The sequence below is a fragment of the Scatophagus argus genome, chromosome 19 (assembly GCF_020382885.2).
Source record: "Scatophagus argus isolate fScaArg1 chromosome 19, fScaArg1.pri, whole genome shotgun sequence".
NCBI lineage: Eukaryota > Metazoa > Chordata > Actinopteri > Scatophagidae > Scatophagus > Scatophagus argus.
In genome coordinates, this window is record NC_058511.1 from 12,077,602 (window position 1) to 12,104,355 (window position 26,754).

Genomic DNA, 26,754 nt, shown 5'->3' on the forward strand with positions numbered 1-26,754 from the left:
TACCCCTGCAGTGCCTGGTGGTACCCCGTGTCAGCGGCTCTCCATCCGCAGAGCTCTGCGGTAAGCACTCAGCCATTCTGTTGAGCTCACTGTGAAAGTCCTTTAGTATGGACTTTTTATACAAGTTTTCTCCGCAAGTGGCTCTCTGTCGAGGCGGCTACAGCTTTGAATGGTCCCGGACAAAAACAAGAGGGCCCACACCTCCCGTGTAAAGTTTAGCTGCGGGTCAGGATGAGGACATGAGAAAAGCGGCACCTAGTGGCTAAGTGGAAGGATCTTAAACTTTCTAGTTGCTAAAATATAGTTTTTAAGCTTTGCAATAAAATACATGTTCACTTTTTTCAGCTATTTCCTTGTTTTCTACTCACGATAAGCAACTCTAACTTATAGCTCAAGTTTAATCGCAGAAGATGAAACCTCCCGCCAGCGGCGCTGCAGATCCTCCATCATCGTCAACATCATTAACAGACAATAGCGGAGGTAGGAGGAGACAGCACAGGAGTCCCTCGCCTGCCAGAGCCCAGGAAGGGGCGACCAGACGAGCTCCGAGACACCCAGGCAGGGCCAAGTCTCATCTTCCGGTAGGAGGGAGCCGAAACATTGGTGTGCAGGAGAGTTTGAGGTTCGCTGACGAAAGGGAGAGGGAGCCCGAGAGCCGCGGCGGGGCGGCAGCTGTTCACCCGGATGGTGCTGAAGCTGAGCTAGTCAGACCAAACAGGGCGGATGCTGTCGGTGAAGAAGCTAAAGACTCCTCGGCCCGTCGCTCAGCTTTACGCCTGCTCTGCCTTAAAGGAGGCCCCTCTCAGCGTTTGTTACCCGGCAGAGCCTCGTCTTCCCTTTCCGAGGAAGAGAAAGGGAAGAAACCAGGAGAGGAAGGCGGCCTCAGGGAGAGAAGCGGCGTGTCTGCGGGCTGTGGTGCGGGCCTCGGTTTAGGCTTGTGGAGAGGAGGATGCTTTCAGGCTGAACTGATACAGTTCCATCTGCAAAAGAGACTCAAAAGAAGCGGTGCGAAGATGCAAACCAAGGCGGACAACATGGGTGCAGAGGAGGCCGCTCTGGGAGAGCCGGAGCCGGCTGCAGAGGCGACAGAGGCGGATCCCGTGACACAGCAGGACCGGGCCTTTGAAGACGAGATGGAGAGATTGCTGGAGGAAAATGAAGATCTGAAGGTTTGATGCACATCAGTTTTTGTTGGCTGGCTTTTTGTCAACAGCATTGAGTTTTTAAATATACATTAGATAAAAGTACAACGTTTCACCTCACCGGAATCGTAGTAGGCCGCATTTGTTCATTTATAGTATTTAAACTCTCTGAGCCTCATTACCCTGAATTGAATCTCATGTTTGTGATGTCGTTTACTGACCGAAAGATAGATGAGCATCGACTGATTTGTCTGTTGGAAATCATGTTTTCACAGAATGCAGCTAAGACCTAAACTGAAAATGCACTGGCTACAGATGACTAATTGGTTATTGATCACACTGGTATTGATCTGCTAGAATCAATTGTATCTTGGGCTAAAATGAGGGACAAACACGGGAGTCTGCTACTAGGATTTGCATGTTTGTGTGTGCCATGTTGGCAGCTACAGGAAATATCAATAGCATGGAAGACAAATAAAAGTCGAGTTAAGGTGCATGAAATAAATTTGAATTCAGATAACTGGGTTTTTTTTTTCTTGTGCACTTGTGTACTAGTTGACAGTATTTATTCAAAAACCATAAACAGCAGACATTAGCCACTGCCGGCATTAAGCTTAACCATCTCATAACTGTGAAACATAATCTTTACTGTGCATCCGCCAGTGTGAGATTGAGGAGATGAGAACCGAGATGGAGGAGATGCGAGACACGTTCTACGAAGAAGACACTTGTCAGCTTCAGGAGATGAGGCGTGAGCTAGAGAGGGCCAATAAGAACTGTCGGATCCTGCAGTATCGCCTTAGGAAGGCGGAGAGGAAGAGGCTGCGCTACGCCCAGACGGGAGAGATCGATGAGGAGTTGCTCAGGAGCCTGGAGCAGGACCTGAAGGTGCAGAGGGGACGGGAAGGTGCTCTGTCTGGGTGGAGTTTTCAGGACATTTAGATTGTTTCTATCCCAGTGATGTGTGTATTTTCATTAATGTGTATGCAAGTTTTCAGTGCAGACACTAGTACAGTTGGAAACACTGTTTTATAACCACTCAATTAATGATTGTAGCTTCTACCCCTATATATTATTGATATTGAGGTCTTTGCTTTTGAAAGGGTTTTAAAAGTGCAAATACATTTGCATGAAAATATTCTAAAATGATATCTTCTCATAAAGTAAACAGTACTTTTTTAAGTATGAACGAAATCACACTGCAACCACTGCAGGTAGCGAAGGATGTGTCTGTGAGGCTCCACCATGAGCTGGAAAAGGTGGAGGAGAAACGCACGAAGACGGAGGAGGAGAATGAAAAACTGAGGCAGAAACTGATAGAGGTGGAGGTGACCAAACAAGCCCTGCAGAATGAACTAGACAAAACCAAAGAGGTATGATAGCCACATCCTGCTACGTCATGTGCCTGAATGAGCACAAAATAATTCAATTTGATCAGATTAAGCTATCATAAAGCCTGGGATATTTTTTTTCATGGTTCCGCGCTTTATAAACTGTTTATAGTCAAAGATATTACAAAAAATTTGGAATTCAAACATTGATTTTTTCAATTTACTGTCCAACAGTCTCAAAAGAGAAGAGGAAGTAAGGACATCCAGAAGACAGACAGGAAACCAGCACAGACTCCTACAGAGGTGAGCTACTTGTACTAATAAAAAAATGGCTTTCCCACAATGTTTCTTCAGTTTCTTTTACTATTTACCTGTCTGTTAAACAAAGTAATGGTGAGAATCATCACAAAGTTTCTTCCTAAGTAAGATCTGCTGTGCTGAGTCACTTTCCACAGTGTGAATGCTCACGTAATGTTCACTAGTCGGACATTTTGGTTTTTGACCTTGGACTATAGCAGGTCAAATCAAGTGTTCCAGTCCTTTCATTTAAATGAAAGCTGAGAATTTGCAGAGCTCCAGCAATTACTTTAGAGTCAGCAGACTCATACATCTTCTTGGTCCAACGTTATAGCTTAGAAAGACGAAATCTTCTCTTTAATCCTGCTACGTTATGTAGTCCTTCCGTCTTTAAGTGTCATTGCTGTGCCGAACTTTGTGAACTTGAGGATTAGCCTTTAACAGTTTTTACTTAAATGCACTTTAGTATTTACTGTAAGAACAGTCTGTGTTGTCTCTGTGGTCCAGGATGACAATGAGGACCTTAAGTGCCAGCTAGCTTTCATCAAAGAGGAAGCAGTGCTTATGAGAAAGAAGACAGCCAAGATTGACAAAGAAAAGGATCGTTTAGAGCAAGAGCTGCAGAAGTACCGCTCCTTCTATGGCGAGCTAGACAGCACCCATCCTAAAGGAGAGGCCGGGGGTCCACCCACCACCCGTGAGTCGGAACTAAAGCTACGGCTCCGTCTAGTGGAGGAGGAGGCTAACATTTTGGGGAGGAAAATAGTTGAGTTGGAGGTAAGAGCAAACATTGCTGCATGGATCTACTAAAGGAATAATTTTTCAGTGGAAGTCATGGGATTATTAAGCTTTTCTACCCCACAGGTTGAAAACCGTGGCTTGAGGGCCGAGCTTGACGACCTCCGTGGTGAAGGAGAGGGTGCTGGAAGCTCTGGGTGCGGAGCAACGGGTGGGCCAGGCGGAGGGCGAGCCCTCGGAGATGATCTGACGGAGCTGCGACAGCAGCTGCAGTTGGTGGAAGATGAGGCAGAGCTTCTGAGAAGGAATCTAGCTGATGCTGAAGAGCAAAACAAGAGAGTTACCGGCGAGCTGAACAAGTTACGGTTCAAAGCCGGCACCCACGAGGGAGGTGCCAGGCATGGGGGTGGAGCAGCAGGTGCAGGAATTGATGGAGTAAAGACAGAAGCTCTGCAAGAGGAGCTAAAAGCAGCAAGGCTACAGATTAATGACCTAAGTGGCAAGGTATTACAAGTTAATACTGAAATTAATTTTAGAATTTCCCTTAGATCTGGGGTGGCCAACCAATGGCTCTAGGCCACTAGGAATGCAGCTCTTCAACTCACATCAAATTTTGTGTTTTCCTCCTCCTTTTTACCCGGTAAAAACAAGCAAAATTTGATTTAAAAATATATATAAAATAAATTTTAAAACAGCGCTACAACCACAAGCATGCCGAGGAATCACTCATGTTGGTTGGAGGATGGATGGCTGAGGGAGAATTGGTGCATTTTCCCACTCTGTGCAAAGCAGGCAGACAAGCACCAGCTGTAAAAATGGCATTAGCCCAGAATGCAACATTGCTTGAAAAACGTCAGGGGAGTTTTATGGCCCAATTCGAGGACCTAGGGTAGAAAAGACCATAGATCATGTTCCTTGGTGACCCCTTTAATGTGGAGAGAGGCTGCTTAAAAGCCCCGCCTGATGTGGCTCTTTGCATTAGTACCCGTGGCCACCCGTGCATTAGATCATCATTCGACAAACCTTAGAATACAGAATACTCTGAAATTCTGTTTGACTTTAAAAAACTGAAAGGAAGTAAAATGAAAGGTATCTGATTAAACCTTTTATGAAATCTTTATCTACTTAATCGACTCTAACATTTTCAAATTTGATCAAGGACTGACAATGCTGACACTCTGATATATTTAATTTATATTTAATGTTTATGTACTAATTTGTTGATTACAATGTTCAGTGTTTTATATAGTCTCCAGTTTAGGGGGTGATCTGATGATTTTAGATTATGATCAGTCTGGAAGGCATCTACAGTCTTCTTTTTGGGCGAATCATAACTTACTTCTTTTTCCAAACTTCACATGACCTAACTGTGTGCTACACCCTCATAGGGTGCTATAGGCAAATAATACTGATATATTGTAAATAATGCATGGTGAGTTATAGCTAGCGGCATGGAGGATGAGAAGATTGTTCTGAAAAGAATTACCTTTAAGGCAATATTGTGTTTTAATGGTGCAAATGGAGAAATTCATTGGTTATTTTAATTGTGACAATAGTCTACAGTACATTTCAAAATAGAGAAAAAAAAAATCTATATTGTAATTATTATCAGTTCGCCAGACCACATAGTCCAATGTACAGTGTTGTAGGACATTACTGACTCTCTTTAATCTTTAGTTCTCCTAACCTTTCTGTTCACAGCCGAGCTTTGAGCTAAACGCTAATGTCAGCATGTTAATATTCTTAATATTCTCACAATGATAATTCTAACATGTTGAAGTTTAGCAGCTACTGTTTGCCAAGTTAACTTCAGAGTGCTGTCTTTTCTTAATTTACACTAAACCCAAAGTACAGCTGAAGGTGATGATGATGTCTTTAGTTTTGCAGATATCTGGTTATTGGACATTTGACATTTTGGCCTGATGATGGTGATAGATAATCTTAGTTAATTGATCTCCAAAGGTATGACAGTTCATGATGATCAGAACATCAATATCTGTGTCAGATTTCATGGGGATCCATCCAGAAACTGAATAATTGTCAGAAGTCAGAAATCAGGAGAAATGATCCTTTGGGGAGCATGAAGATCTGTGGAAAATTATGTTGTTTTGCCTAAATTTAATTTAATTTAATTTAATTTCATTTCATTTCATTTCATTTCATTTCATTTCATTTTTATTTTGTAAAAATCTTAATTTTTTTTTTTTTTTTTTTACATCTCTTTGTGTTTCTTCAGGTAATGCAGCTGCAGTACGAGAACCGTGTTCTCCTCTCCAACATGCAGCGCTATGACCTGGCCTCCCATCTCTCCCTGCGGCCCAGCCCACGGGACAGTGATGCAGAGAGCGATGCTGGTGGTGCGACAAGTGGTCGCCGTGAGAGCGACGAGGACTCCACCTCCTCCCGTCTCCTTCCACCACACCGCAAACGCGAGGGCCCTGTAGGTGGGGAAAGCGACTCAGATGAGGTCAGAAACAACAATGGCAGCAGCCGTTGCCTGACGCCTACTCGAGGCCTCTACACCCCCACGGGGCCAGAGGGCGCTGCCTCATCTACCCTGGCCCGCTTCCTGCCTGGTGGCCGCTGCAGCCTACGTGACAGGCAGCAGATGATTGACATCCGTGTGGAAGCGGAGAGGCTTGTTCGAACCATCGACAGGCTCATCGCTGACACGGCCACTGTCATCTCAGAGGCGAGAGTCTATGTTTCAAATGGCGACCTGATGTTCGGGAGAGCAGGGGAGGAGGGTGGAGAGGATGATGGGAGCAGGATCAGGGAACATGAGCTTCTGTATCGCATTAATGCTCAGATGAAGGCCTTCCGAAAAGAACTGCAGGCCTTCATAGACAGACTGGAAGTGCCGAGGCTCGAGGACAGGGAGACGGATGAGCCACTGTCGGTGAGACAAATATTAAAAATGAACACCAGTTTCATGGTGCCATGTGAAATGTCTGAAAATGTTTAATGCTGATTCTGTTTCTTCCTTTTTCTCCAACCTCTTGATTCTCATCTGTAATATGGTTTGTCATTCCACTTTTCCTCTGCCCAGATGTTCCAGCCTATCATTCTGCTCATTCTCATACTTGTATTATTTTCATCCCTCTCCTACGCCACCATCTTTAAACTAGTCTTTCTTTTCACTCTTTTTTTTGTCCTGTAATGTACATCTCCCTTAATGCAAATCACCCCTTGTTTGTTTTTTGTTCTTTTGATTTTTTTCATCCCTGCATCCTTTGTTGCCAAGGTAACCAAAAGCACAGGAAAAGCTCAGCACTTGCGAAAACAGCAGTCACAATCAAGACACTGTGACTAGATTCAACACTGGAGTCTGTATTAAACATAACACATCACCGTCCACATCAGTCCCTCGAGAAGGTGAGTTACTCTCAGAAATAGGACCGTTAACGCTGGGACTGACACAATAAAATGTAGCTTTTGTCCTATTAGAGTGTCAGAGTGGTGATGTTTGTAGTGCAGCAGAGCACAGTGGAGATTTAGAAAAGAAAACAAATGGAGTCTAATATTTGTATATCATAGTGCACCACATTCATTCACCATAACGGGACAAGTCCCCCCCCCCCCCCCCAACAGGACCCCTGGTTAGAGGCATGCATTAGAAATTGATGGTGTGGCTGATGAACAGTGGCAACTGTCTTTGGACGTCACTGCTGCAGGATGAGTCAAAAAGACAGTCACAGGTTCCAGTTACTCCAGGACATTGTATGAGATTTCACACATTTTGCTGCTTTGCACAATTTGAAACATATAGCACCCGATGCTTGTGCTATTTGCATTGCTTATTGTTTTACAACATATGCCGGTAAATATTAAAAATTGAAAATGCTTAGACCATGTGAAGTTTAATGACATTGAAAGTCTCTGTAAAAATAACAAAATATATATGACTTAAATTTCACTAGACATGAAAGGAATCCACCTTGCAGTTTCCTTTCCGTGACTATGTTCAATAAAGATAGTATTGACTGTGACACATTATTACTCACTGTGTCACCCACACCGATTTGGCATCCCTTGGAAAAATGATTTGCAGTAGCACATGGTCACAAGGCAAAATCTGCCCAAGCATCCTAAAGCAGAGTAGCAACAGAGAAGCCTATTGGACGAGAGATCGCAGCAGCTGAAATAGCTATGTAAACACTTTCCCTCTTTGTGTGAGCCCCAGTAATTATAGCCAGGATGCTGGTGACGACAGTTGTCCCATCGAGACTTCAAATGCTGGAATAAATTTGACATTATGATATTTGATACTGGCTCCAATGGCGCGCCCACGTAAACACTGCGGAGCGGTATAAAGGCTGGGTACCCCGCTGGAACAGAAGTTGTTTACCCTTTAGCTCAACGCTCCGGACTTAACCCCGACGCCGAGGCGTGACAAGAAGAAGGAGGGGGCCCCTTTAAATCCAGTCCGTCGGCTTTTACGTAACACAGGAGGAAAAGCGAGGGGGACGCACGGGAGAGAGGGGACTTGACAATTGCGCGACCAGAGGAGTGAATCTGTGTGGAGAGGCCAGAGCGCACAGCGCGCAGGGACTAGAGCAGGCAGAGGATTTTTACTGCAGGGCACTGAAAGCTTGTATGTTGAGCGAGGTAAGGGCAGCTGTTTATTATTGAGGTGTAGCGGTAATTTTGGTTTAGTGCCATATGGGGCGACATAATTTAAATTATCATTCTACAAAAGTTTAAAATATGAACATTTAAACAGCATAAATGGCAAAACCTAAAGTTGTCGAGTCCACAGTCACCACTTTTGTGGTCATTTTTTAAATTATATTTCCCTGATTATATGTTTACTCAGATTTATCTTATTTTGTCAAACATTTTAAGGTGTAACTCATATTTTCTTTGTCTTTGTCTCTGACATACGCCCGCCCTCCTTGTGTGCTCAGGTCATGCAGCCAGTTTACTATGCATAGTTACAAGCTTATTAATATCTCTACTCTTACATCACAGGTGGGAGGGAAGTCACTGGTACATTCAGGCACTTTTGCCCAGGATGCTTATTCAATATATTCAATGATGGCAACAGCAACAACAAACAGTGGTTGATCTTGTTTACTTGATAGGTGCTGCAATAATATTTAGGCAGTTAGTACTCCCATTGGGGACTGAGCTTTACCATGCCGGTGATGACTGTTGATCAGGCCCCATTTGCAGGGTTTGGGATTACATCTGAGCTATTTGACACTGAACCCTGCCTTTGAAACACTGAAGTGAAGTGTTTCTTTCCATGTCACAAGGCATACAGAGGAATTTTAGAGGTCAAAGTGACCAAGGGTCTAGGCACGTGCATTGCTGTCATGCAACACTTTTGTTCACACGTGCTGCATAGGTAGGCTTACATACCTGTAAAATTTTGGCAAGAATGTGAAAGGAGAGGGCCTGTAAATACCTGACCTTTGTGAGGTTGAAAAGTGTGCAACATAACAAGTCATTTAAGCAACAGGGACAAGCAAGAAAAAAAAAACTCAAATTCAAGAGGATAAATAGGTTTCACTTGCTGCAGTTTCATTTCAGTCAGGTGTCACTAATGTAGTTGTATATATCAACTGGCTGACCAAAAAAAGAAGTGTCAAAAATTTGACTAAAAACCAGTTTGGAGGCTGAATAATAGAACATGAAACACAAAGAAAAGAAAACTGAAACCAGATGTGTGTTGTACTTTAAAAAAGTATACTAACCGTCTTTTTCCCCTTCTCTTCATAGTGTTTCCAGGCCCTTCCATCCTTGTGTCCCTTGCTGGCAATTCGACGTTGACCGCTGACAGGAACGTGAAACAGGAGAAAGGGGAAATTGCCATTTAAAAAGGCCTCTGGGTATTGAGCAGCCTGCGTCATGGCAGCCATTGATCTGGAGCGTGGCCTGGAGCACAGCGGCCGGGGCTGGGGGAAAGAACGGCCAGAGCTGATGGACAACTTCGACTCAGAGATGCAGGAGTGGGAGGACCAGCTGCAGGACATCCAGAGAAAAATCGAAGAGGTTAGGATCCACATAACAGACGACACATTAAATACAACAACTGAGTCTAATCAGTCTAATTGACGTATAATCTGTCATAAATCAACTTTTTTTTTTCCTTTCTCCTGTGACTGATCTCTAAAGTACAATACTACACCCACTAATGTAAAAGTATAGAGGTTAAATTATAGTAACTTGTGATCATGATTAATTCTGTTCTCCATCTCCAACTGTATTTATTCATTTATTTCAGGCTTAGGGCTTTATTTAAGAGTCGATCCAAATGTGGTTGCAGTAAACCCAAACGTGACACTGTTTTGACTCAAATGATACTGGAGTGCATAAACATGCTGATGGGTTTGATTCCAGATTATGAAGTACTTTCATAGTCCCTAGAGTTTGTGTTAATTTGTGTAGTGTTGCGTGCGTGTGTGTGCTTGACTACTATAATAAACTCCTGGCAGCACACCGACTGGCTCAACCTCATGGCCTTGTTGGAGCAATGATACAGACAAATGTTAACAAGCTAATTAAACTGTGATGTACTGACAGACATGCTGAACTGTCTCTCTCTCTCTCACACACACACACACACACACACACACACACACACATACACAGAGTCTGAAAGTGGATACTAAAAGATGTATTTATGGTTGCAAAGGGAAACAGGCACATGCTGGAATATCATGTGCTGATCATAAATATAGGCTAGGTTGTGCAATGACTTTGTGATAATTGTAAGACCCAATAAACAAGAATGCGTCATGAAGTTGTTAATGTTCTCCTCTGTCTTCATTTTCCAGTTGTACAATGAAGTTCAGGCCCGCAGAGGAGGCAACGATGTCACCACTGACAACCAGAAAAATGGCGGTGAGTTGGAGTGTGGCCGAGGGCACCATGGCAACGGTCTTTTCACACCAGACCATCACAGCAAGAACCACTCTGGAGTTATAACTGTGCCACATCACTATAGTAACGGCTGCAACTATAGCCCCTCTGGGTACAGCTACCCAGTGAGTCATCAGAATGGCTACGGTTACTGCCACACCAATGGAGTTTCAGAGATCGGGGACTTATTGCAGGATTATTTGGGGCAGGGGAAGCAAATGAGCCGGAAGAACAATGGAGCTCGCCATGTGGTAAGTAGAGGCAGTTCTTATCATTTCCCTACCTTATCCCTCATTCTGTTGGCATCTGCTTGTCTGAGGAAACCAGATAGGTGGACATGATATGAGTCAAAGCTGGGCTTCAGCCAGCAACATATTGATTACAGTTTGGTGGTTCCTTCAAGTCTGCCTACACAGGCAGGCTACCATATAGGAGTTAATTTCACATACTTTCAAAGCGGTCTTGCATGCTTGTAGTCCTGACAAAGCAGTCAGGAAGAAAGCCAAAAAATTAAATTGTTTCCTGGTCCACATGAAAAACCACGTTCCCTTCCACAATTAAAGTACAGTAGATCAGAATGGTTTTAGCAGTGCTATATCGAGTGATGATGAAGGGTCAGCGAAGGTTCTGTTTTGGTAAGGTACACAAACTTGTACTGATCCTGAAGTAGTACACTCTAATAAAAGCTTTTAAATACATCTCAACATATCAATGTTTTTTTAAAAATGTTTTTCCCAATCTCAGCGCTTCAGTGACACAATCAAGGTGAGCGAGGACATCCCTGCATACCAGAATGAGATCAGAAGGGCTTCAGCAAATGAAAGGTAAGTGAGTTCGAACTGCCTTCATGAAAATTTTGTGGAATGATGTGAGGGAGAAGCCTGTTAATAATGTTTTATTTATCTTAAATTTTTGTTTGTTTCTGTTTGGTTCAGGCTTGGTCAAGAACAGTTTTTGTGCACTTTTGAGGAGAGTGAAAACAGAAAGAACCAAGTGTCTCACATGAAGAGCTCCCCCCATAGAGAGGGCTCCCCTAACAAAGAAAACACAGGTAGCAAGCCCCCCCTTGGTCAAAGGGATGCTCTTGCTGTCCAGTCACGCTCACAGTTCCCAATCACAGCAGCTGAATCACCTGCTCTGGACAGGAAGTCCTTCAGTCCTGGCATGCTGGGAGATAGGAAATGCAGCAGCCCTTCTGTTCTCAGGAAGTTTGGAGCCATGCTTCAGGAAAACGAGGGCAAAATGCTCACTGAATCCGGAGTGGTGACCCATCAGGGACTTGCTCCAGAGCCAAAATGCCCCACCCCTGGCTGTCAGCGCAGAGCTATGGGAGCCACTGCAGTTGCCGGCAGGGCGCCCATACGCGTGCCTACTCAGAAATGCCAAGCAGATTCTGACGCGCTGACAGCAGAGACAGAGCCTGGCCAAGAATGGGGGTTAGTATCAGACTGTGGTCGACAGAATCACAAAGATCACAGAGGAGGCTACAGTGGTTCTAAAGGGTCCCAGCAGAGTCCTCAGCAGTCCCAGAGGAGATCTCACGTGGCAGGGAGTCCAAAGATCAGACCCAGGGCTAACAGTGGGGCAGACAGAGATGGAGGACTGGTTCAAGTGGAGAAAGCAAGGAAGCCTACACCCCAACATGTGGAGCCCAAAAAGGACTACAGGGTCTCAAGTGCTTCATCTGGAGCTCAGAAGATCCACAGGGGAGGGTTAGCGGGACAGGAGTTGACAGGTTGTGGCCGAGTGAGGGATGAAGGACTTATTGAGCTGCTGGACATGCTGGAGATCCAACATGAGTACAGCTCCACTTCCAGATCAGGACATGCAGCTTACAGACAGGATCCACAGCAGGTAGCATTTTTCTGCCTCTTTATTTAAGATCAGCATAAGCATCATTTCTATAAAAGCAGCCAATGAACCTCATGATGATGATGAACACGCAAACTGAAATGTCCTGTTATGTGTCTGTCTAGATAAACCCGGCCGAGTTGTCACCAGTCAAACTTAACAAGAGCTTCTCTCGTCCTGCGCGGCCAGCCAACCAGCGGCCTCCTTCCAGATGGGCCAGCCGCACCCCTAGTGTCAGAATCACCACCCCATCAGGCCCAATGTACCGACCCCCAAGCCCCCTTGCTCGTCCCTCAAGTCCCATGACCAGAACCCCAAGTCCTGCTCTGAAGCACCGGCCTCTCTTTTCCTATTCTCCTCAGACTGAGACTGTCATTATGTAATACCTTTCCATTTCAGTAAAGCTGGATCTCGTTCTCCAGGAAAACCCTCTCCTTGTGTAAATAGTAAGGACTTAAAATGCTTTAAGAGAGTTGCAAAGAAATGCTTAGCTTCATCTCAGTGCCACATTAGATAAAAAGATAAAACACATCCACAATGTCCTCCAGTGTTGCTGTGGCTTTTTGCTTCTTCTGTGCTGAACCTTTGTCAACACATCAGTGTATCGCTTTGTCACGGTCCCCCCCTCCTCTTTTTTTGTATTGAATTTCAGGTGTTTTTCTGTATAATGAGATTTTGCATGCAGCCCTTGTTTGAGGGTGCATGCTCATGTGTTATATCCTCATGGTTGCCTTGTTGAATCAGATTCAATCTGGCCACCAGTTGGAGTAGATTATGTCACAACTGTGCTCCCAGCGCAATCTGCTGCCAACAACAGTGTGTTTTTCTGTATCAAATTGTCAAAGTAATATATTTGAGATGTTCTGTGACGAAAGACTATGATATGCCTTTATTGTATTTTTTCTTGGTAATAAATACAACAGTGCTTTGACATACAGACTGTCTTTCTGTCTTGCAGCATTGCATTGTATTGTTCCTTTAATGGCTTGGTTTTGATGATTTACTGCATGTCAAGCCTATGGATATCTGATATCAGCAGCCCCCTGCATGCCAGTGACAGCTTAAGTAGTCAGTTTCTGTTGCAAATGAGCTACCTGCCCTCCAACTTCTTCATTTAAAGTGGTTCAAATGTAACTGAGGAACTGCAAATATTAGTGTCTTCTAAACATAGTGATTTATGAGACTCATATATGACAGAACCATTGGATATGTAGATGAAATTATGTTTTAAAAACCATTTGACTAAATGAGTACACTGTGAAGTAAGGGCAGGTATGTTATCCATCGTTATCAGGATATCCAGTGTGCAGCACGGGCAAAGTGATTGTCTAGCAATAGGGATTGCCTTTCATGCCGGGTGTTTCTCGCCTCATAAGACTGCATCAACAACCTCTGGCTTCCCTGACACTTCCTGCTCTGTGGAAGGTGAGGAAACATGAAGTTTCACACATACACAGACAGGAACACTAGAATTTCAATTATACAAGGATATCTTGCTGTTTTCTCTCTTAAGTACAAACATTTTCTGTACACATGAGCACACGCTCTTGCACACATTCATGTACACATACACACTGTTCTGCCAGAGGTTCCCAAAGTGTGAAATGTCATGTAAAGTGTGGGTGGGTGTACGGAAGTCCTTTGGCCCCATGATGCCTCAGTTCTGTCACCCAACCTCTTGGTGCTATGTGGCACCTCAAACAGAAATAGCAAGTGTGACGTGTGTTTTGGTGCCAGAAATCTTAGCCTGCTGTCTTTGGGGGGTATAAATAAAGAATGGGAGGGGGGCATCAGTTCCTCCCTCTGTCTCTCTAGCTCTCTTTCTTTCATCTTGTCCATTGCTATTTCCGCCTCCCAATGAAACATCAAACATGTTATATCAAACAGATGTCTACAAACTGGAGATTTAGTTTGCTCGCTTCAGGACAGATCTTTGACCTATTTTCACATTTTTCCTAAGTCGGTGGTCTAAACCTTTTTTCAGAACAATAATGATAATAATAATAATGATAATTTCTATCCCTATTCAAGACAGTAGCTTTCCTTTATCTGCTTCCCTGAGGCAGCCTTGTTTCCTTTGCTCTCCTCTTGCCCCTCCCTGTCTACTCTCAGTTTTTTTTTGTGTAAATGAGAGCCTATCCTACAGGTTTGCACCTACTTGTGGGTATTTTAACAAGGTGTCCTGTTGGCCATCATCTCTATGTCCTCATCAGGCCTCCTAACTCTTGGCAAGATGCTGACTCCATGAACTGTTCGACAGGAGGTCCGCAGTATAAAGTGTAGAAACGATATATTCTTTTGTGCATTCTTTTTCCCTGGTACCCTGACTGTGGACACTTTGCAGACAGGCAGAGCAAGGCAGAGCTTGGCACGGCATGTTCTGCACTGGTCAGGCTGTTCATGAGAGCTGAGACAGACCAATGACAAACAGAGAAAGAGAGGAAACAAAAGAGCAGACAGCTGAACTGTAGCCATGGCTCCCCTGACGTCAGCAGACAAAGTTAACACACCCACTCCAACTCCTGGAGGAGGTAACACACATCAAAAAATAGTTCAGCTTGAAAGACTTCTAGGAGTATCTCTACAGTGTTACAGTTACAGTGTTACACAACTTTTATAATATGCTTTTGCATACACAGTCACCCAGTGTACAGTCATCCTGCATAGACACACATCTTCATGAGGATGTACCTCCACCTTTAGAGAATTATTCATGACACCTGGGTACGAGCAGGGACTATTCTCATGGCTTTGACCATGGTAAGAGTGCTGATCAGCCCTTCTGAATGAGTTACTGGACACGTGTGTGTGTGTGTGCATGACCAGCTGAAAAATAAGAGGACATCAACATGCATTTCTGCCCCATGATGTCACCAAAGACGTGACTCAATGGTGTTCAGCATTTAAATCCAACCTCCTCTTTTTTAATACAATAATATCTTATCCGTCTCCATTTTACAGAGGCCAAATTTCAGTTCATAGATATTTTATAGTTAATATCAGCTGCTGAGACACTGGGGTGCCAATGCTATAAATACCTTATTTCACAACAGATATATTATGTGATAGCAGAAAAAGTACAGGTGTAATGAATTAACTGACCATTTTCATTGAGCTAACCGGCACATTTATTTTGCTGTACATGCAATGACTTACCACAATTCTGTTGTAAAACTGTAAATCTATTGATGAGTTTTCAACTGCCCAATTTCAAACCATTGCTCTGTTATAAACTTTTGCCACAGTTTTCTGGAGTTATATAAGTGATGGTACTTTAGATTTAAGGTTATCAACTCAAATCTTAAGAATTTTTAGCAAGAAATGACTTAATTAACTTGATGATGTGACCTCAAGATAAAATTGTAAAAAAACCAATAAAGTATGTTCCTTTAGTACAGTGTGTAATATTCATCATTTCTCAAGTATTCTGAAGTATCTAAACAAAGAACAATATCAATTATCTACATGTTTTCCTACATGTGAAACATGTAAGCCATAGCTGGGTTTATTTAGCTCTGTCAGTTCAAAGTTCACTGACAGACAGGCTGTCTACACTAGTTGCTAGGCAGACTCAAAAGCCTCTTTTAGTGTAGACAAGCTCGACATAACTTCTATACATGCGTGATTATGAGCGTTACATCGGCCTGAATAAGCCCTTGGTGGCTGACATAATGTCTTCTTGGTTGTCTGTGGCACGTGTGACTCTCACGTTCTTGCCTCCTCTCACCCACATCCACCTGTCCCCTGTCCTGTGCCCTCTGCCCCTGTGCTGTATCTCTGTCCTGACAAGCCTCTCATTCACTGGAACTGCTGCCGGGGGTCTCCACCGAAATCTCCAGCATGTGTCAGTTGCTACTGCGACAGACTCAAAATAGATGGTTAACTGCCGCTTGTATGTGTGTGTGTCTCACAAAAATGTGAACAGGAGAGTGACAAGACCACCCTGTTCCAGAGGTTAAACATAATGGGGGACCGGATGACCCGAAACTGAGCTGTTTTACGGGGTTCACCAGTCCTTCTCTTTGCATTAAATATATAATGTTTTGTCTTGTTAAAATTTAACAATCCAGAGATGTTTGCATGTCTTTAATAACTTTCATTTTAGTGTACTTTAAAGTTCTACAGTGTTTGCATTTTTCTTCTACTCTAAAAGGATGTTCCCTCATTGGTATCCACCTGCACCAGACATGTGAGTTCCATGGTTTCATAAACAAGTTGAGGGGATGGACACTTGTTTTGCAGCTTTGTCATGATGTTTTGGTGCTGAATGTTTCTTCAGAACACACTGACATCAAATAACAATCCAGTGTACCTCAGAAACAAGGAGGGAGGTCTCCTTATTAAATATTACCTAATATTGTATTAGATCAGAGAAAGCATTCTGTCAAATATACACTGCTGCAAGAGTTTCTGGGCTCTTTCCTACTGAATAAAAATGTGCACAACATGTATTTCTAAGCTGTTTTTCGTCTACTTGAAGTGCTGATAGCTTAAATTATTAATTTAGGGGTCAACTCTGTTAGGCCATAGGTGTACTTTTAAATCTCACCACTCTGCACTTCCATTTTCACCCACTTTATCTACAAAGTACGAAACGTCCCATCTGTTGGACCGTTGCTATGTCACGACTGCGCTCGCTCTATCTTAGTCCACGTGTCCGAACTGTCAGTGCGTCTGTGTCTGTCCATTGAAATGGCCATCTCAAATACCAGCTGATGAGTGTAGCAGTACAAGAGGTGGGACCATCAAGGACAGCCGGGAGGACCCTAAAGGGTTCTTGAGAATTTCAGACCTCTCCATTAAAATAGAATGGGGCCCAAATATCTCCACTTTGAAAGACAACCCATGAAGCTCGCCTTTCAAAACAAGAGCAGGGTGCTCTCGTGGGATTAGCTGGTGTTGCTCGGCAGAGGTGACTGTAGTGGTCTATTTATCGTGTGACGAATGACCAATTTTAATTTGGTTTCAGCAGAGCGGTCAGCTGGAAGCATATACAGCAATACTGTCTGGCCTGTGGCCCACGCAAACATGTTCACCTCACATAAAGACATACTGTATTTACGCACACATACACGCAGGCACGCACATGTACACTCATGTTTAGCACAGAGGGATAAAGTGCATCAAACAATGAGGCTATAAGTGTGCAGTGTACAGTCTGGAGCCTGTTGTGGATGTACTGATGTGAGCTAAGTGCTAATATCAGGATGCTAATGTGAGACAATGTTAATTGTAGTTTCTCATGTTTACTGTCTTAATTTAGCTTGTTCACATGCTAACATTTGCTAATTAGCACTACAAACAAAGTGCAGCTGATGCCAATGGGAACAATTTGACACATATTTGGTCATTGCAATCCAAAGTATTTGAAAAATTGAACCATTGATCTGAATTTAGAGATTTTACAGATGAAACATCAGTGGCTCAGCTTGATAACTCCTAATGGGAAAACGCCATGTATGTTCATACAGCCATTTTCAGTGGTTTGGCAAGAATAACGCAAACCAGACACAAAAGACTGAAGTTAAAAGTTAAACAGAGGCTGGGGTCAGTGGGTTGCTTTTGCTGTGGCAGACTGGGGGAACAACAGACACAGATGTTTCTTGAGTGTCTTTGCTCTGCAGGAGGGACTGACAGGCTGGAATGAGACCCAGAGCTAATGGAGAAGGTGCAACTTTCACATCTCCCCCTCCCTAATGAATAGAAGCTCTGGTGAAGCATGCGGAGGTCAAATGTTGCGAGATATTTGGTGGTGGTGATGTGTCTGACTAAAGGCCCCTGTTGTTTTTGGCAGTTCAAGGTGACAAAAACCATGACAATGAGCATGATAATTACCTAGATAAGACATGATTGATAAGACATCATTAAAGCACTCTATCACTCAACTACCACTTTATATGTCAGACGCAACCAAATCTAATGCAGTCTAATAAAATAAATTAATTCAGTCTTAATTCCACCTTCATGAAGGTTGAGCAGGTCTTCAAGCTTTTTTCATCATGCTCATAAATTGGTCAAAAGATGATTCTTTTGGAACTTTATTTTGTTTGCAGAGTTCTACTCAAATACTACTAATTGTGCCAAGATTCACAGATTCACAAACTGCTTTTTCTGCCTTTGTGGGCATTTTTACTTTTACACACACACAAACATACTGCACATACGTACATACTGTACGTATTCTACATACTCCACATACATCTCTGAGGAACACACACACACACATCCAGTGGAAAATGCAGCAGCCAACAGCTTCCATCTTTATCTTTCAGGCATTTTCTTGAGAAAAAGCTGTCTAGTTACATGTAGACTACTGTAGTCTGGAATAAACAGCAGTTAATGATTCCACCCTGCCTAGTGTCAGCAGTACAGCCTTGTATTTATGTGGTTGTGCTGGGAATGCTCTATCAATATGTCACTCCCATATTACAGCTTTAACATTGAAAATGACTGGGTGGGTGCACTTTTTAATGTCCTCCATGTTTGTAAGAAGACACATCATGATTAAACAAACCACAATGATGATGTATAATGATAAAAAATAATGACTGATGTCAGTTAAGTTCTCCAGTCGTCAGAGGACACTGGAAAAACAGCGGAAAATCATATTTACAGCATGCGTGAACCACTACAAAGTCTGACTTCATATTTCTGTCCATACATGATAGAATACTATTAATACATCTAGCTCAGTTTATGTAATAAAGTGACTTCTTAGTGTCTTGCTTTTACATTTTATATCTCATGTGTCATTGTCTTCTATAGATAGCAGAAATGAGTGCATGCAAACCAAAAATGGACTGTGCAGTCGTATGGTGCTGTATTTAGAAATGGAGAACACCCCATAATATAAACTTTATGATTTTAGACGTCATCATAGTAATGACTGTTATAAATGGTTCAGTAGCACCAGGCGTGTCACTTGATAGGCTCTAATGGTGTTAGGTCGATGATGGTTACAGTAGGGGTGAGGTCACTCCTGGCTCCTGCAGGAGTGAGATACCCAGTCTGCGAATTTTAGCACTAGAAATACTGACGACATACTGTACATAAATGCATGCAACATCCACAGCTGCAGGACAGACTGCAAATACTAAAAGTTCTTATGACAATACAAGGGCTGTTCCATTATACTAACATGGTATATAACAATAATAATATAGTTCTTTATGACCACATAGACTTAACAGACATGAGCGGTTGACCTTGTTCAACAAAACAAGGTTGTAAAAAATTCACACAACAACAATGCTCTACTGTGGGCCTCGGGGTGGTGAAAGATGTGGGTATGACAGTCCTATTTGTGGAGGGATTGGAGATGGTGCGTGTACCTTCTGTAGTGTGAAGCGGGAGGCTAGAGAAGGCATTTGACCAGGATATGATAGCACATATGATGGAGTTAAAGGGCAGCTATGTGTTTGAAAACATATAGTGCTGTTGTCTTCTGTCTGTCTGCCTGTCTGCCTGCCTGTCAGTCTGTGTGTGTGTGTGTGTGTGTTGTTTGGCTGGGTAAGTATGACCTTATGGCCCTGTCACAGAGTGCATGACCAGACTAGCAGCTGTTACTGAATTCTTATCAAAATGCTAAGAGAAAAACATTTGGTTTCCGTCTTTGTTTAGCTCAGACATGACGTAAAGTTTCTTTCTGAATGTCATCTCTCTGCTTTTCTGTTCTTGGTGTCCTTCACACTGGTACCACATGTCTCATGTCTCAATATGTCCCCCATCATACGCTGCTCTACAACCTAAATGTTCAGTCTAAATAAAGTCTCTGTTTCCAAGACATATAAATCTGTCTGTCTGTGTTTCAAGGTGATAACTCACATAATACATGTGAGGTATCAGAGATACTCTTAATGTATCTGTATACAGTAATATAGCTCTATATGTGAAAAATATCACACATTTTTATGTGTAATGTTGAACCATTACAAATACTGTGACAAGGGAAGGTCGTGTCGTTTGATTGCCAAACAAGTAAAGTTGATAAATTGTAAATTCTACATTTTTTTTTCAGTCAGGCAGAAGATCTCGGCAGCTATTCTTTGGAATGCCATTAAAGGGACAGTTCATCCAGTAAGAAAAAAGAAATTCTACTCAGCTTTGTCCTGTTTATCCATCTACATTAGTTTGAGTTTTATTGTGAGTTTTGGACAGCAATGTTTCTTTCCAGAAATCGTGAACTGGTTACTCAACATAATCCACAGACTTTGCTGTAAGCAATTTCATGTTGAAACTACCTTTCTGTATAAAATAAGGAAGCATGGATCTACTCATGGATGAGAGGCTAACTAGCTAAGCTAACCAATGTTAAGTGACTGGGTGTATTTTATGTTATGTGCGACTGAGCAAATGTTGGCACTCTAACACTCTAAAGAGGAAGATGGCGAACATTATAACTGTTTCACATCCGCATGCTGATGTTAGCTTTAGATCAGCACCACCTTGACTGACTTCAATCTCCCTCAGTTACTACAATGGTTATATTCTCTAAGTTTTGATGAAGAGCTCAACAGCCAGTCTTTTTTTAAGCATCTAAGTGTGCCCAATAACATAATAACATGATTTTCCCTCACAGTATGGAAACTGTTAAACAATCTCAGCCTTGTCCATGTGGTATCACAGCAAGTTAGTGATGGGCTGATATTCAATATGGGTCAAATTAGGACAACAAAGAGAAGACCATATAAACTGGTCCAGAACTTCCATCTAACTTTTATGAGGGTCTACCCATATGGGTCTCTTGTGGCTACAAGTAACAGATGTTCCTTAAGCAGAATATATGTCACTTCAGTAAAGGAAACAGGAAAAACATATTATAATAAATGTCTCAAGAAGTGTAAAACACTTCATAAATCATATCATGAATAGACCTACTGTCACCATTGTTTAAATGTTTTAATTATGGTTGTGATTTGTGTGTGTGTATGTGTGTGTGTGGAGGGGTTAAGCAAATGTCAGTGTACAGATGTTAATTATACCTAAACTATGCAAAAACAGCAACACATCTTTTGCCAGTCAACATTTCACCACTTGTTCACAGTTACATGGAGGCACTGAAAAGACACTATGGCCAAAGTCTGCCTCATTATGGCATATTTCTAATTCAAGTCACACTCCATCTGCACACACTGAGCCTGTGGTTTTCTTCAGCTCAGCTGCACTGGTGGCAGTGGGTTTGGTTTTGGGAAAGTCTCAACTTCCAACAAACCTGAAACAAAGCTGCACATTCTGAACCCCAGCACCAGTAACTATATAGCAGATATATCAAGGGCCTAAAGCCCCTCTTGGCAGTATTACACAAGACCAAAGCCACGAGGTTGTAAAAAAATAACTACTGTTTTATGTAGGGAGAAGACTGAAAAAAAGTTATTTGCTCATGGTGTCAAAAGCAAAATTAATTTGGAGAATGTATTTATTTCTGTGTAGCAAATTACATAAACATGCCATTTGGTTAGTTAATGCTTACTGGATAACAAATGAGAAGTTGGCCCTGAGCTTTAGTCTCTGACGTTTTGTATACCTGCCCAAACAGACTCTGTCCCAGTCACCAGTGTTGGAACTTGAACAACAAAGGTAATATCAAGCTAAAATATTTTGCTGGAATATGGTCACTTTAACAAAGTTGTTTTAATGTAAACGTTTTAGTTGCAGGTAAAATTCACCTTCAATAAACACCACAGGACACTTACTTTGTTTATGTGACAGATGGTAGGACCACTTCACAATCAAACAAAATAACCCCTGGTACATCTAGAGTCATAGTTTAGCAATAAAGTAGTGTAAACACATAATATACAGTTTAGCTCAGGCCTCAAACTTTAAAGTATTTCTTACCAATTCTGAAAATTATAAATATTCCTTTTTCCATTTATTGCTGCCACCCGAAGGCCACAAATTCTTTGTGTTGAAACTAATAAAATGAAGCTTGAAAATGAAGCTAACTTACATGTTATGCACTATTGACTCAAAAATATCTAACTAGATCCACAGTAGCCTGGAGTTGTCAGTGCCACTTAAATTGTGCAACAGCTCCACCCTGTGGACACTTAAGGTGCACTACATTTAGACTAAACTCAATGCAGAGATTACAAACAGGCCTATGGATTGGTTCCACTTCTGTTTCCACATTCTTCCTATAATACTGTGAAGTATTCAACTACGTGATCCAATAAAAAAAAAGCCAGCCAACACATGATTTTAAATTATGGATCAACACCTTTAATAACTTGACAGAACACCACAGGGGCTACACCACACTGACAGAAGTTAGCTTTAGGTAATTCAGATAGAGAGACACAAACAGTAAAAAGTTGACTGTTAAAATAATCACAGCTGGACCAAAAGAAAAAAAAGAAAAGGGGGTGTGTGAGGACAGCGCAAGTTCGCCCAAGCACATCACTGCCAGTGCTCAGATAGTAGTCCTATCGAGAGTACTATGACAAAAAATAGAAATCCAAATGTGTCCCTCTACATAAACAGCCTAATACTTTCCAGTGGTTCTGCCAGAAGCTTTTCAGCACCCAACACCACTCACAACACAAACACACCACATTATTAAGAATTTTACACTAAACCTCTTCACACACATAAACATATATGTAAACACAGACTACACAAGCTCCAGCTTAAATAGTTATTAATTAGGTCCTGATTAAAACGTCTTAACTTAAAAAACCCTAATCATCAAAGCAGGAAAAAGCACTGGTACATAAGGTGCTACATTTAAGCTTGATTTTCACACTGTCACTCTGATAGAAAGAACAGACAGATCAGCCATGTTACCCAGCTTGTATGATTAGAGAACAAAGTTTAGTTTCATTTCAAAGAATTTGTATTGCTATTGCTTCTATTGCAAACTGTTGTAAAGGCAGTGGCAGATGGTAGTTTTCAGACAACACTGACTAAGAAGCTGCCAGACTTCTTATGCTTCATTATAAACCTGTTGATGAGCGATGCATAACTACCATTGTATATGCTGACTAAAAGTAGCTTTTTGTTTTTTCAAAAGGCTTTAATTTATGTCTTAAAGGTCCCTTAGAGTGTTGCAGTTGTATTCATTGGTTTTAGGCATTTTTGCATGAAACACAAGGACAACAAAGATGGACAAGAGTTCATCCCAGGTGCTAATTAAGTATACGTTAGCAGTGAAGAGAGCTCTTGATGTTGGATGCAAACTAACATCTAAATACACCACTGTGACCTTTGTCATCGAAGCTGCTGCTTATTACCACTGAAGACCTGCAGGTGGAAGGAAGTGTAGACCATATTCCCCCGAAACTAAAGATTACATTCAACTGCATGGAGATCTTCGAATCACCCCAGAAGAGTTTGGTATGAAAATAGGTAACAAGCATCATAGGATCATATATGGCACATGATCAGTGGAGGGAAACACGGCTAGTGACACAACAACAAAATAAAGGTATTTTTCATGTAATGGGAAAGATGCATGATGGTTTCTATATTTTTTGCCACACTTTTGAAGACTTAAGAACTGTTGTCTGTAGAACTGTCGCAGTCACACTTCTGTCACAGTGCACTGTCCATCAGGACTACGTGAGCGGAGGCTGAGTGCAGAGCTGGATGGTCCTCCCCTTGGAGGCATTCTAGATGGCTGGCTCTCTCTTAGTGGTCTTTGCCTGTCTCTTTGTCTCTGTGGCATCGATTCTCCTCTCCGTTTCTCGCACTCCCTTTCCTCCTCACTGTCGCTGCTGCCAGATGCATACTCATACATCTGCGACTCGTCTCCTTCAACCTCTTCACCCTCTGGCTGGTTTATTAGGAGCTGGGAGAAAGATTCTTCCAGGGATGAGGGTGAAGGAGAGAGGGGACTGGTGAGATGGTGTCCCAGGAGTGTTGGAGGTCTAGCAGGAGGAAGAGATGCCATAATCCCAAAGGATAAAGACTGTGATTGACCTGCAGCATCCGATCCATCAGCTGAGATGACACGTTGCGTTGCAGCTGTGGTGACAACTGGTAAAGCAGGAATTGGGTCAGGTTCAGGATCTAGCCTCAGTCCGGCGACTCCCTTCTTTGGGATATCTACAACATCACGCTTTATCTTGCGTCTGCGGCCATGCTCATTCCGGCGATATTGCACCATGTTCTCCAGGTCAGCTACATAAAGAAACCCTGCAATTAGCATCTCTGTGCTCTTCCTGCCCTTTAAGAAAGCCTCCTCCAGCTCACGGCTGGTCCTCTCATCATACTGCCACCAGCCATTGCGGCCCTCATAGTACCATGCAAAGTCTCCATGGGAACCACCTCCTGCCCCTATACTTCGGCGCACCCCTGCAGCTGCTGCTTTCAGTTCTTCAGGTGAGAGGAGAACTGGGCGCTCCAGGAAATCATCTGGGATTTCCTGTCTGCAGAGAGCACAGCGTTTGCTATGCCAGGAAGCACCTTTCACACAGAGGAAACAAAAGACGTGGCAGCATGGAAGGCGTACGGGGTGGATGCAGCTCTGCAGACAGATGGCACACTCTGGGGTGTTGGTGGAACTAGAGGTGTCTGTAGCACAAGTATCACCCACTTCCTCTATCAGCTTGGAGGGAGTCAGGGCAGTCAGTGAGCAGTCCACTTCTCCACAGCTTGCCATACTACAGAGAGAAAGAAAGAACGCCCGGTCACGACAGATCTGCCTGACGACTTGTGTTTATAATATAGCTATAGCTTGTGTAGCTGAATGTAAATAGGATAGGCATGTAATTTGATGCGTTTCCACTTGACATGCGCTGCTCCGTTGTTTTGGGAACGCCCTCGTACACGCAGAGCATAAAGTTATGATTTCTGCAACAATATGTAGATTAGTAAAATAAAGTTTCCAAATAATGCTAGTTTAAGGGGATTGAAGCATATGATTTAAGGTACGGCTAGTGTCCCTGGATATTGCACATGACCTCATGCTAACGACCCGTTTTCGCTGCTGACAGAGCTAGCGTTACCTCCAGAGCAACAGTACTACAACGCTAACGCGAGCTAACTCAGTAATCTCCTAGTATCAGTGTTGCAAAACTCACATTCCTAGCTTTGATGCTAGAGGTCTGTTTAATGTTAAGTAAAACTATAACCAAGGTACTGTAAACTTTAATGTCAAGCTAACAGAACCTGGCGTTAGCAAACGCTAGGCTAACGTTAACTTGACAGCCGCTGTAGCATATGTCATTGTAAGTACGCTGTCAGTACACTAGCTGTCTACTTAACTTTTCAATTAATGTACTCACCCGAACGTTGGGAAAGTAGAAGCGTCCTCAGCAGAAGCGCAGATGGAAATATTTACAAAACTGCATTTATATTTTAAAGTTATGTACACCAAGTAATGACTGCGTTACTGTTTGGACATTGTACCGGCCTGCTAAGACTAACTGACTTCAGTGCTTCTGGATCGGCCTCACATCGTTGACACGGCTAATCGATATGTTCTGTAGATCTAGTAGAGTTGCGTACAGTACGTACTGCGCGTTCAGGTCTACGCATTGAGCCTCCTGAAACGCGCATAATGGGCAGATTGAAGAGTTTAGAATGGAGAACGTAGAACATTGGTAGTTTTATGAAAGATTATTTTTAGATGTATTGGTCTGTAGTACAGAGAGGATTGATATTACTGCTTAATAATTAAAAAATGTTTTGCCTTCTTACTCTAATTAATACATGGGTTGTAAAACTGACTGATAATCATTATCTCAGCAGACATTTGACTTGGTACAGTTGGGAAAACAAAGGCGTTGGTAATAACATTAACAAGCTATGCGCTATCAACTGGCTTATTAAATCATTTCAAGGTGAGAATGAGTCAGCATACATAATATCGGGACCCTGAGAACAAAACAGCGAAAAGGAATTTAGATGTTGTCATTTTCTTTTTTTAACATGAAGGGCTTAGAGCCATAAAGATTTGTCTTAATAAATTTCACTCACAGTCAGAAAACAACGTGCAGGTGTCTGCAAAAGGTTGCAATAAGACATAAATGGTGAAGTCAGGCAATCAGTATGCGATACAAAGCACAAGTGGCATCAATTTAGGACCTGACTGCTATTCATATGTAATGTTTCTGTTCAGATAAAGCCATCAGATACATAAGAATTTCATTATATCCAGCCTTTCTTTTTATTGATTTCTGTTGGACTGCACCAAGAAATTAGTTTTACTTAAGATTTATACATTTAGACATTTTTACAATTTACTATAGCTTTCCAAGTTTTTAAATTACCAGCCAATGTAGAACGTGCAATAACAAGTGAAATATCTTGACAATTACTTTATAAGGGTCTCCCTTTCAACTTATTACAAGCTATTTGGACTCTTTGGGGTCTTTTTGATGGCACACTTCCTGATCTCTGACACATGTGGACAGGGGTCACCGCAGACGCTTGGGGACTGCAGAACCTGTCGGCTGCGTGACTCCTCTCCCCACTTGTAGGCCTCCATGCTCCTTTTCAGAACACATGGACTCCAGTCTGTCCATTCCCCAACCTCACAGTGCACTGAAACACGTAAGATGGTGGGAATACAAATGAGACTTGTA

At 42.5% G+C, this 26,754-nt stretch overlaps 4 protein-coding genes across 6 annotated transcripts in view; 1 reads left to right on the forward strand and 3 right to left on the reverse strand.

Moving 5' to 3' along the window:
* On the forward strand, positions 1-9,366 carry LOC124051022 (protein SOGA3-like). 3 transcript variants are annotated; one of them, XM_046374042.1, is made up of 9 exons: positions 1-60; positions 391-1,169; positions 1,806-2,030; positions 2,357-2,515; positions 2,708-2,776; positions 3,278-3,547; positions 3,635-4,012; positions 5,745-6,407; positions 6,558-6,877. In XM_046374042.1, exons 2-9 carry the CDS (start codon positions 411-413, stop codon positions 6,666-6,668), a joined length of 2,634 nt encoding a protein of 877 aa, XP_046229998.1. In that variant the 5' UTR covers positions 1-60; positions 391-410; the 3' UTR covers positions 6,669-6,877. The 3 variants fall into 3 exon arrangements, with proteins under 3 accessions (XP_046229998.1, XP_046229999.1, XP_046229997.1); XM_046374043.1 differs by adding an exon at positions 9,233-9,366 and having other exon boundaries at positions 4-1,169; positions 6,753-6,883; XM_046374041.1 differs by having other exon boundaries at positions 4-1,169.
* Positions 9,311-26,754, reverse strand: part of cenpw (centromere protein W) — a 24,144-nt gene continuing 6,700 nt past the window's right edge. Inside the window, exon 3 of the mRNA XM_046374056.1 lies at positions 9,311-9,475. Within this exon, the coding sequence (XP_046230012.1) occupies positions 9,449-9,475 (27 nt within the window). The 3' untranslated portion in view covers positions 9,311-9,448. The remainder of the gene's footprint in view (positions 9,476-26,754) is intronic.
* Positions 21,838-25,611, reverse strand: LOC124051024 (E3 ubiquitin-protein ligase rnf146-like). Its single transcript, XM_046374044.1, has 2 exons — positions 25,453-25,611; positions 21,838-24,828 (listed from the first exon to the last, which is right to left on the reverse strand). The coding sequence occupies exon 2, from the start codon at positions 24,825-24,827 to the stop codon at positions 23,748-23,750; it is 1,080 nt and encodes a 359-aa protein (XP_046230000.1). The 5' UTR covers position 24,828; positions 25,453-25,611; the 3' UTR covers positions 21,838-23,747.
* Positions 26,056-26,754, reverse strand: part of LOC124051028 (R-spondin-3-like) — a 2,454-nt gene continuing 1,755 nt past the window's right edge. Inside the window, exon 4 of the mRNA XM_046374054.1 lies at positions 26,056-26,713. Coding sequence (XP_046230010.1) covers positions 26,514-26,713 — 200 coding nt within the window. The 3' untranslated portion in view covers positions 26,056-26,513. The remainder of the gene's footprint in view (positions 26,714-26,754) is intronic.

Excerpts from the sequence above, each read along its gene's own strand:
- LOC124051022 (XM_046374042.1), top strand. The coding sequence starts at position 411 with ATGAAACCTCCCGCCAGCGGCGCTGCAGATCCTCCATCATCGTCAACA. Across the intron at positions 2,777-3,277 it reads CAGCACAGACTCCTACAGAG|GATGACAATGAGGACCTTAA; the intron begins GTGAGCTACTTG and ends TCTGTGGTCCAG. Across the intron at positions 6,408-6,557 it reads AGACGGATGAGCCACTGTCG|ATGTTCCAGCCTATCATTCT; the intron begins GTGAGACAAATA and ends TCCTCTGCCCAG.
- LOC124051024 (XM_046374044.1), bottom strand. The coding sequence starts at position 24,827 with ATGGCAAGCTGTGGAGAAGTGGACTGCTCACTGACTGCCCTGACTCCC.